We start from the raw sequence: 11,271 nt of genomic DNA on the forward strand, positions 1-11,271 counted from the left end.
CCCCTTTCTCCCATAAGCCAGGGTCTTTTTCCCATCTCTGGTCTTGCAGACAAAGCCTTGTATTCCGAAAGACCTTCTTCAGCCCTCGGAATGTTTGAGGGAACTTCTTTCTAGATCACAAGAAAGTTCATTCAGAGGACCCCTCAACCGACCTCCACCACCCTATCCATCATTCACCACCAGGACACTGAGAATTGTTTCTTGCCTTTCACTTTTGGTTTTTGGTTTGGGAGACAACAACCTTGGTTTTAGAGTGTTGCCGCTTCTGGTGTTAGCTTATGAGCCATGTCTCTTCTTGACCTTTGTGGAGGTAGCCAGGATTGGAGTTAAGTTGACTTCTGACGAACACATTTTCACTCTGAGATGAACATTATCAGCAAGAATGTCTTTCCTACAGCAGCTTTTCAGTACTGAGTCATTTCGTCTGCTCCCTGTCCTCACCACAGGGGTCCTGAGAGAAGTCCCTCTAATCCAGGCAGCAGCACTTCCTATGGGGAGAAGGTGGTGGTGGTCTCAACATCCACACTCATTGAGGAACGCCGGGTGTGCCGACAGGAAGACCACTGCCGAAGGCGCTCCTGGCTGAGGCATCCCAAGTCTTTGAAGAGCTTGAAGAGGTCACTACGGAACTTGACGCCAATGAAGGCATACAAGAAAGGGTTGACGCAGCATCGGACACAGGCTAGGCTGTACGTGACATCGTAGGCAATGTTGAGCTGCTTGCTGAGTTCACAGCTACTACTGGTAATATTAAAGTTGGCCACAGTCTGGGCCAGAACCACTCCATTGTAGGGCAGCTGGAAGACTATGAAGACCACAACCACAGCGATGATCACCTTGATGGCTTTATTGCGCTCAAAGTTACGTGCCTGCAGCAGTGTGCGGATGATGACAAGGTAGCAGAAGCTCATGGCCAACAGTGGTATCAGGAAACCTACCACCATCTGGGCCACCTGGATGGTGATCAAGGCCTCCACGTGCTCGGTGATGAGGGAGCATCGCAATGCCTGCTCGCTGCTGCTCCTCTGGAGGCCGCTGTACAGCAGCTCTGGGATAGACAGCACCACGGCCACCATCCAGATGGCCACACAGGAGAGCTTGCTGATGAGCAGGACGCGGGCGCGGTGCCGGTGAGCTGAGACAGCCTGTACAATGGCCACGTAGCGGTCAATACTGATGCAAAGAAGTAAGAGCATGCCACTGAAGAAGCTGATCTTGTACATGCCAAAGATGAATTTGCAAAAATGGACACCAAAGTCCCAGGACTTGGCCGCGCTGTATGCCCAGAAAGGAAGGGTCAGAAGGAAGAGGATATCTGCCAAGGCCAGGTTGAGCAAGTAGGTATCTGTCATGGTCTTGAGTCTCTTGAAATAGACGTAAGTCAACACCACCAGCCCATTGCCCAGCAGGCCTACAAAGCAAATGGCTGAGTACATGACTGGGAGGAACCAGGCTTTAAAGTTCCGCACATCCTTCTTGAAGCACACAGTCTCGTACAGAGTGTAGTCCACTGTGGTGTTTTCTCCGATGTAATCATCTGTGACTTCATCTTGGCACAGGCACACCTGGGGGAGGGGAAGGAAAACAATCCAACTTAGCTCTTGTTGTTGCTAAAGGCCATTGAGTTGGTTCCTGATTCATGGTGACGCCATGCACATGGGAATGAAAGGTCACCAGTCCAGTGCAGCCCCACGGTGGCCAGCTTAGCTAGGCGGGTCTAAACATCAGGGGCCTGAGGCCTGGGGTGACCTAGAGCAATGGTTTCAAAGTGTGGTCAACAATCAGCATTTCAGCATCACCTTGGGATAAGTTATAAATGCAGATTCTTGGGTCTCACCTGAGACCTAATGAATCTCAGAGGGTGGGGTCTAGGAATCTCTGTTCTTCTAAACCCTCAGGTGATTCTGTGGTGCAAAATCAGTGCATCTGAAGAATGGATTATTTTGTTAAAATACAAGTTCTGATTCAGTAGGCTGGGTGTAGGGGGCTGAGATTCTGAATTTCTAGCAAGGTTCTGAAAGAGTCTCAACCTTTCATTTGCTCATGCTGTTGTTGTTGATGTTGTTAAGTGCTGTAAATTCAGTTCCAACTCATAGCTTGTCCTACAACACCACACCAGGACATTTGCTAATTTCTGTTGGTGTTCTTAAGTGTTACCAAGTCAGTTCTGACTCATAGCGACCTAGGAGAGGTTAGTGGTTTTGAACCTCCAATCTTGGCAGTCAGTAGTCCAGTGCTTATGCTACAGCACTACATCAGGACATCTACTTTTCATGGTGGTGGCTCTGTGACCTGGAGTCTGTTCCACCTCAGAGCCATCCTGTGAGGAGTTCCTAGTGGATTTGAACTGCAGACCTTTCAGTTAACAACCTAGTGTTTATTCTACAGCACCATACTAGGACATTTGCTAATTACTGTTGTTGTTGTTGTTACGTGTTGTTGAGTCAGTTCTGACTTGTAGCAACCCTGTAGAGGGTTTCTGAGGAGCGGCTGGTGAGTTTGAACTGCCGACCTTGCAGTTCAATGCTTATCCTGCAGTGACACACCAGGACATCTGCTCATTGTAGACTGGAAATATCTGGGCTTTGGAGTCAGATGAACCTTGAACTGGTTAAATGCATTTCATTTTTCTGAGCCTCAGTTTTCTCACCTGTGAATTGGAAGTAAATAATACCTCCTGCACATGGTTGTCGTGAGTTCCTTGAACCCCTGCGTACAGATATGTAACCCAAGCTCTGGCATGTCTGAGGGGCTGAGTCAGTGTGAGACCCTCATCTTCCCTTTGGGAGAGGCTGACATCATTTCATCTCCATGGAGGTTTTCCTTTTTTGTTTGACTGCTGAGAACTTTCTGGAACCCAGCCCTCTTTATAACCTGGCAGAGAGATCTTTCTAGTGGTTGACAGAATACCTCAGCTTTTGAGGGAAAATCCACCTTGGGGTCAAGGTTGAGGAGAGCATGGAATTAGAAGAGAGAAAGGGCAAAAACTCCAAAGGCTCTACTAAGAGGCCCCTGGGAGTCCTGGTGTGGTGCTGTGGATTAGTGTGCTGGGCTGCAAGGTTGGTTTGAACCACAAGGTCAGTGGTTCAAGCTCATTAGCCACTACTCGGAAACCCTATATAGGGTGGCTATGGGTTAGAACTGACTCCATGGCACTTAACAAGAAGAGGCCACTGAAAGGGGAAGTAGTGGTTCAGGGGGAGAATTATCTCCTTTCATGCAGGAGACCTGGGATCAATTCCCAACCAATGCCCCTCATGTGCAGCTAACACCCATCTGTCAGTAGAGGCTTGTGTGTTACTATGATGCTGAGCAGGTTTCAAGAGAGCTTCCAGACTAAGATGGACTTAGAGGAAAGGCCAACTGATCTACTGCTGAAAACCAGGTGAAGATACAACCTGTCTCACGGGAAGGTGGGATGAGGCAGTGTGTTTTTCGTTGTGTTGTGTTGCCATGGGTTGGGGCCGGATTTGATCGCATCTAGCAACCAGGGTGCACTGGAGCTGTGTGTTTGGGGGAGAACTGCTGTAATCATGGATGGTGGGCTTTTCTGGATCTCTGGTACAAGCAATCTGGTGCCTAGCACAAAGTAGAAGCTCAAGTAATGAATGCAAAATGCCTCAGCCTCTGACTGTGGAATGCATGGATGCTGGCCTGCTGGGGGCTGAGGCCTCTCTGACTTCCCCACCTTGGCAGCTGTCATCTCCTGCCCTCCCTCTCTTCCTTGCACTCTCTTCCTGCAGATCCCAATCAGCAGGGCTCAGCTGCTTAGGGCTTTTTTTAGCCTGTCTGCAGGGCCTGGGAAGGTTCAGGAGGCCTGCTGTGATTTTATCAATGAGGGAGGGCACATGTGCAAACAGCCATGACCACACTGACAATGGCACGTGCAGGGTGGGGAGCTGGGGCAGAAGATCTGGCTCTGGAAGCTCTTGTACCCCATGCGTGGAGCAGGGGTGGGAGCAGTGGGGAGGAGAGAAAGCAGGACTGGGTGATGGGCCCACATCTCTCCCATTGGGAGAGAGGAGCTGCAGACTGGGAGGGGACCTGGTTTTAAACACGTGTGTATCCTTACAAGAGTAATACTTCAGAGGGGAGTTGAGGAGAGAAGCCTTGGTTTGGTGGCCTGGTTCTTAGCCTGTTACCCAAAGTTGTCTCCCATCCTATCCTCCCAACCTCCAGTCAAAGGCTCCCCTTTCAGACCCATCTGAGCCCCACTATGGTGAAGGAACACTGGGGTTGGGACCAGCTCCCAGCAGCTACTCCACAGTGGCTTTCCAGATGACTGGGGAGCCCAAGGGACCTTAAAGATGAGGAAAGTGAGGCTCAGAAAAGTGAAGTGGCTTGACCAAGGTCATACAGCCAACCCAACCTGCCAGGGAGCTCAAGGAGAAAGGTCTGTGACAACCATTCTTTGCCCAGCCCTAGAAGGGGCTGACTGCTTTGGTTCCACCCATGAAAAAGGTCCAAGGCTGTAGGTTTCGGTTCTGGGGCTTTCTAGAGGGCACTGCTCCCAACCTTCATGAAGGGTGCACCCCAATACCCAGTCCTGCCTCCCCTCCCCTGGAAAACTGGGCTGCTCCACTCACCTCCCTCCCCACTGGCCTACTGCCTTGATGTCTTGGCAGCCTGCAGTTCCACCACATCCTGCCCCATGTGAGGACCCCTCATCCCAAGTGAAAGAGAGGAACAAGCCACAGCTGTCCCTCAGCCCTCTCCAAACTTTCAGCCTCTACCGCCAGCAATGCAGCCCCTGTGGGTTCCAGGAGGTGGAAGGGAGTGCTGATGGGGAAGGGGGCCAGGCTGTGGGCTGTAGCCCAAGCTCAGGGGTGGGAGGGGGGTGAGGGGGCCTTAGGATGGGGTTTCAGGAACAAAGCCTAGCTAGAGGACTGCCTCTGGCGTCTGTAGCTGGGGATGAGCCAAGTTTTGCAGCACACACTCCCAGGGCCCAATTAGCCGCCCTTCCCCCTCCAGAAGGGGCTAGAACTCTAGCTAGTCACAGTTTCTTCTAACTCTGGATTTTCTGTCTCCATCTCCGAGATTGAGAACTGGAGCAACATTGTTACCAGGAGCAGGGAGAGAGGAGGGCAGGGGACCCCATAAAGTGTATGCGCCAGTCTCTCCCACTTCCAGCGTACTGTGCTTCTTCTCTCCCTTACAGTGGGGCTCAGATGGGTCTTTGAGGGTACCCTTTGGCTGGAGGTTGTAGGAAGTGGGGGTGGGCTGATAGGATAGGTATCAGGCCATCAAACCAAGGCTTCTTTTCTCAGTTCACATGTGAAGTCTTCCTCGTGGGTGTGTGCTTGTGTGTGTAAAAGCTGGTAGTGAAGAAAAGGAGGCTCAGAGAATGATGTGGGTTGCTATCTGCAGCTTCTTATCTCTCTGAACTCAGAGGAAGCCTGCGTTTCTGTCTCCTGGATGTCTTAATTTGGAGGTGGGTTGGGGAAAGTGGTGGTAAATTATTTCTTTATGGTTTAAATTTAAATGGAGTAAAAGAAGTCTAGAGAACATTTGTGGCTCCCCAGGGTCACTCAGAGGATGGAGAGGAGTTGCCATCAGCCTAATGAATGGCTGGGGGTGGGGTGGGGAACAGGACTTAGGTCTGGGGGTCTCCTATTCCCTTCTAGCAAATGCTCAGCTCTTCCTCCAGAACTCCTGCCTTGGGAGGGGATGGGGTTGTGGAGAAGGGAGCCTCACCTGGAAAATGACAAGGAGAGCCACCACCAGCGCACTTTTCATTGGTTTCCCTGCAGGAGACAAGGCAAGAAAGTTATTGCTTGGCAGGAGTAACTCTTTGTTATTATAGAAAGCAGAGGAGAGGAGGAGATACTGTTGGGAACTTTCATCACAAGCACCAGGCACAGTCTGGTCCGAAATAGAACAGCAGACAGGACGGGACTGTGCCTTTGAACACCTGGCCAGCTGCCCTCACCCCTTGCCTTCCTCATCCACTCGGAAGTCCTGGAAAGAAGTAGCATCAGAATGCACACCCTTCTTTTTTTCCTGGTGTTGGATGCCACCCTGGTCCAGACCATGCCTCAAGGTGGAGCTCCAGCTGACCCTGACTCCTGGGTCCGAGGGTCCCCCTTCCCACTCTATGATACTCAGGTTCTGAGGTGGTGGTGGTGGAGTGTGCGTGTTTGTGCAGGCCTGTGCTTTGGTGTCATTAGCCATTGACTGGGGATATGTTTTCGGAGGCTAGGTGAGTAGGCAGCCATGAGTGAAGCCCTGGTGTTTCCTGAGGGAGACCAGCTGAAGTAATAGGGTGATTCACAGAACCGATGAAGGAATGTGTTTGTTTACTGTCACCTCAATAATAGGAGAGTGCTTCAGGGACCTACAGGCTCTCCAGTATCCACTCATTCAGCCAGTTTTGAGCGCGGTTGGTTGACATGTCTCACCTCCTGCCATTGGGATCGGATCTTAATTGAGCTTCGGCCTAGAATCAAGGAGGTCCTGAGAAACTGTATGTTGTTGTTGTTAAGTGCCATCGAGTCAGTTCCGACCCATAGCGACCCTGAACAGGATTTCCGAGGCTGTAAATCTTTATAGGAGCAGAAAACTTCATCTTTCTCCCGCGGAGCAGCTGGTAGTTTCGAACTGCTGACCTTGCGGTTCGCAGCCTGATTCATAACCACTACACTACCAGAGCTCCTTAAATTCGCCAGCTGCTGCAACATGGGGAAAGAGATGTTTCATTGTGCTTCTGTAAGGGTTTACAGCCTTGGAAATCCTGGCCTATAGGATCATTATGAGTGGACCTGATAAATGAATGAATGAGTGACCACCCTGCTTATCTTTGCAAGGGAGGGGGCATCCAGGTGGCCTGACACCACTGTATGGCCTGCTGGTGGAATGGAGGCTATTTATTGAGTCTGCTGTAAGTTTTGCTTGATTGGGGCATGCACATATGTTTTCTCTCCTTTCTATTCCAAGGCCATGGGAAATGGGTGGATAGGGAGCATTGTCAGCTTTGGGGATGTGAGAAACGTTGTCTGTACTGACAAATGCTCAAGTAATCCAATCTGGACTCATTTTAGTGAGAGTGAGGTTTTATTTATTCAATTTTACAAAATCGGGCGCCCAGCCCCGCAACATGGGCAGCCGGGCTACAGGGCCCTCCACAAAACGTTTTTATTCTTGTCCCCCTCCAGTTCCAGTTCTCCATATACAATTCTATGGTGCATCCCATTTTCCCTCCCCCGCCCCCACAGAAGCCAAAATGGCTTGCCCAAGGTCTTAATGGCTGTATTTGTATTTAAATTTCCTAGTCTCAGAATAGCCTGCTTAAATCAACAATCTGTCTGCCAGGTTTTGCAGTCTCATGAATTCCTGACGATGGACCACAAGAGTTATTTCTCGCAGGGAGGGGCCAGAGAGTGGGTATATTCTGGAAGTCAGCAGGCTCCCTTTGGGTATGAAAAACATATTGAGACCACAGGTTAGCACAAGGACAAGATGCAGATGCGCTGTGGACAGACACCGGACCGCTTGTTTCTGTTTCGTGGATGAAAGCTGTATATCTGGAACCTGGAACTTATTTCCTCCTTAGGGTTGATGGAGGACAGTTCACTGGATAACGTATGTAAAAGTCTGATCTCACCTAACAGTCTGGAACATCCCAGGGCTATGTTGTTATTGTTAAGTGCCAATGAGTTGGCTCCAGTCCACAGCAACCCTGTATAGGGTTTCTGAGGAGTGGCTGGTGAGTTTGAAGCACTGACCTTGAGGTTCAAACAGACTTTGTGGTGGAGTGCTTATCCTACAGTGCCACACCAGGACCCTAGGTCTATACCTCGTCCTATACCAGCTTCTATCTGGCTCTCAGTTCTCAGCCAGGTCCTGGCCCATAGACAGGACTTGTAGACCTATTCTAGTTCCAGTCTTAGAGCCTGGGGCCTGATTCCAGCATCTTTCAGAGGCTGGGCCCCTCCAGCAAGAGTTCCTGATTCCCAGGAGGAAGCAGCGCGTTCCCGGTGACTGGTGTCCTGGGCTACAGCACCACCTGCTGGAAATCTAGCTGTATGATACCCAAGTTGAGTTAATACCAACCCAGGGAGCCCTAGTGGTGCAGTGGTTAATACTTGGTTGCTAATCAAGAGGTTGGGGGTTCAAACCTACCAGCTGCAACATGGGAGAACGACGTGGCATTGTGCTTCTGTAAAGATTCACAGCACTTCTCCCTGTCCCACAGGGTCACTCTGAGTTGGAATTGACTTGATGGTAACAGGTTTGGAAGTTTTTTTTTTTTAACCAACTAACCAACCAATCAACTAGTTGCCATCAAATTGATTCCAACTCATGGTGACCCAATGTATGTCAGGGTGCACCTGAGCACCATAGGATTTTCAAGGCGGTGACATTTTGGAAACAGATCACCAGGTCTTTCTTCTGCGGCACCTCTGGGTGGATTTGAACCATCAACTTTTAGGTTAGCAGTCAAGTACTTAACTGTTTGCACCACCTAGGGACACCTAATGCACTTCAAGGATGAGGGATTCTGGACATGGGAGTCCTCAGGAAAATGAGCAGGAATTTTTCCTGCTTTCCTGCTGCGAGCGATTAGCCAGTGTTTGACTTCCAGGCACGAATTCCTACAGCATAGCTCTGATACTAACTGGACTGCTTCCTCTTAAAATTTCAGAGTTCTACACCAGCGTCCTGGTGTGATACTGTAGAATAAGCTCTCGACCACAAGGTCACCAGCCGCTCCTTGGAAACCCTATAAGGATCACTCTGGATCAGAACCAACTCAACGGCGCTTAAAACAACAAACACAGTCTGAGGAATTCCTAGGAGGTAGAAATGGTTAATTTGCTTAACCGCTAACTGAAAGATTGCAAGAGAGAGAGAGAGAGATTGAGAGAGAATAAACTTCTCCTAACTTCTAATTTTCAAAGGAGGAGTCTTTGGTGGAACAAACAGTTAACACACTTGGTTCTTAACAGAAGGGTGAGAGGTTTGAGTCCACCCAGAGTACCTCAGAAGGAAGGCCTGGAGATTAACTTCTCCAAAACCAGTCATTGAAAAACCTATGGCATAGCCCAGTTCTATTCTTACACACACAGGGTTGCCACAAGTCAGAATACACTGCAAGGCAACTGGTTTGGTTTTTGGTTTTTTGACCTGGTCCTACGGATGATGTCCAGTGCTCAGTATGTCAATCAAATCCCCCTCCACTGTGGGCTTGAACCTGCTTTCCTAGCTTCATCTTGTGTTGCACTGTCTTGTTTTCACCAGCTTATAGCTGAGCATTCACAGTTCTGGGTGGTCACGGATTTTGGTGTGATACTGTAACTCCTGTCTCATCCCCGCTTCCTTGATGAATTGGTGCAAAGTCAAGTCTAAACAGCTCTCTTCAGTGTCCAACACACAACTCCCAGCCCAGCCTGACTGACTCATCTGGCTGTTGGGCACTCCAGGTTTCTCTAAGCATGTAAATGTCTTTTCAGTTACTCTAGAGAAAGCCCATTCTGACTGTCAGTAAGAACTGAGAAACCTCAAAGTTTTGATAAGTTTCAACGGGTGAAGTACGAAGAGCAAGAAGTCTGTTTCTATTTCACTCTACCAACCTCTTCTCTTGGGTCCTGTCCATTCCTTTTACACTGGTTGGGGGGTGGGGTGGGGGGGACAGGGAGGAGGAAGAAGTGGAAGTACTTGGGGTGTGGGGGCTGGTCTGTAAGTGTATGTGTGAGTTTGTAGGTGATTTCATATTCTGGGCATATTGGAGATGAGGAACTTAGGGGAACTTTGTGTGTGTGTGTGACAGAGGGGCCTGGTCAGTGGTCAGGAGTCAGACCACTCCTGTCTATTACAAGTCATACGGCAGTTGGTCTTGGGCAGCAGCATGGTGAGACCAGTTGAATTGGGACTCTCTGGGGTAAAGGAGTGGCTGGCCTAACCGTTGGGTGTTTTTTGTTCTCAAGTTTCCAGTAATGGTCATCATCATAAAAAATCCCTAGTACTCCAACCTGACTCCTCAGCAAGAGAAATTTCTTGCCTTTTTGGGAGGAGGGGAGTGCTGGCTAGCTGCGCCCCTGATCCCTAAACTTCCATCCCCACATTTTCCTGGTGGAATCATGAAACCATCAGACAGCCCCCCAACCCACAACTCTTTCCTCTTTGAACTTCCTCAACTGCAAGTACATCTTTCTTTTGGGGGGTGAGCAGGGAGCGATAAGGGATCTGGAAGGCAGGTGAGAACTTTCAGATACTAGCCAAGGGGGGATGAGAAAGGGTTGAACCCTGTTATATTATAAGCTGACACTGAGTCAGCCCTCAACTCTTGGTGACCCCGTGCACAATGGGACTAGGCCATGGTGACTTGCCAGAAGCAGATAGCAACACTTTTCTCTCATTGTAGTTTGGTAGAGTCTAGAAGCTTCAGTGAAATTTGTTCAGCATCATAGCAACACAGGTGCTTCCGTTAAGGTACACTGGCTAGGAATTGAACCCAGGACTCCTGTATGGGAGGACACAACCCCAACTGATAAAATCAACTGCTTTATCCAGTGATACACTTCCCACTTACAGAGCTCTCAGTACCACTTATGGGCACACTCTCATTCCATCCTCACAAAAGCCCTTAGAAGTAGGTACTATTAGCATCTCTTCTTACCAGTGAGATGAAGCAACATGCCCAGAGTTGTACAACTGGCCAGCAGTGGAGACAGATTTCACACTCAGGCTACCCAGCTTCAGAAACCACATTGAGAACCATGCTTCTATGCTGCCTCTTAGTCTTCCTGTAGCTCTCCTTTATAACATCTTGTGAACCTCCCTCAGTGATTCTCTTTTCACATTCCAAAAAATAGAGGCTCAGAGACGTTAAGTCACTTGCCAGGGTAACACAGCTCTGGAGAGATGCATTTGAATCAGACTGTGACATCCTGCATTTCTGATAAACCTGCTGTGTGTTGGGTCTTTTGTGAAGCATGAAGGGAATCTCATCTCCCCCGTATTCCATTGGTCATCAGTTTTGTTGCTTCTGTCCTTTAATATCTCCCAGAATTGGCCCCATCTATGCACCTAACGCTAGGCTTTGCTGCCACAGAGCTCCTTCTAAAACATGAAACTCATTTTTTTAGTTCCCCTAATTATAAAATAAAAGTCTTCACTGGCAGGAGGCTTCCTGCGGAGCCTCTGCAATACATAAGACTATAGGTGGAAGCCTGAAACACATCCAGATCTCCAGAGATGGGAAATTCCCACTTGAAAGGACAAGCAGACCAACCTGGAGTGGCTAGAAGAACAGAAGATACTTCTTGAAAGAAA

At 49.2% G+C, this 11,271-nt stretch overlaps 1 protein-coding gene across 1 annotated transcript in view; it reads right to left on the bottom strand.

The window, feature by feature from the left end:
- Positions 1–488: 488 nt before the first annotated feature.
- Positions 489–11,271, bottom strand: part of CCR7 (chemokine (C-C motif) receptor 7) — a 14,753-nt gene continuing 3,970 nt past the window's right edge. Inside the window, exons 2-3 of the mRNA XM_006832592.1 lie at positions 5,695–5,744; positions 489–1,565 (exon numbers count right to left, since the gene is read on the bottom strand). Coding sequence (XP_006832655.1) covers positions 489–1,565; positions 5,695–5,744 — 1,127 coding nt within the window. The remainder of the gene's footprint in view (positions 1,566–5,694; positions 5,745–11,271) is intronic.

The sequence above is a fragment of the Chrysochloris asiatica genome, unplaced genomic scaffold (genome assembly GCF_000296735.1).
Source record: "Chrysochloris asiatica unplaced genomic scaffold, ChrAsi1.0 scaffold00007, whole genome shotgun sequence".
Classification (NCBI taxonomy): Eukaryota; Metazoa; Chordata; class Mammalia; order Afrosoricida; family Chrysochloridae; genus Chrysochloris; species Chrysochloris asiatica.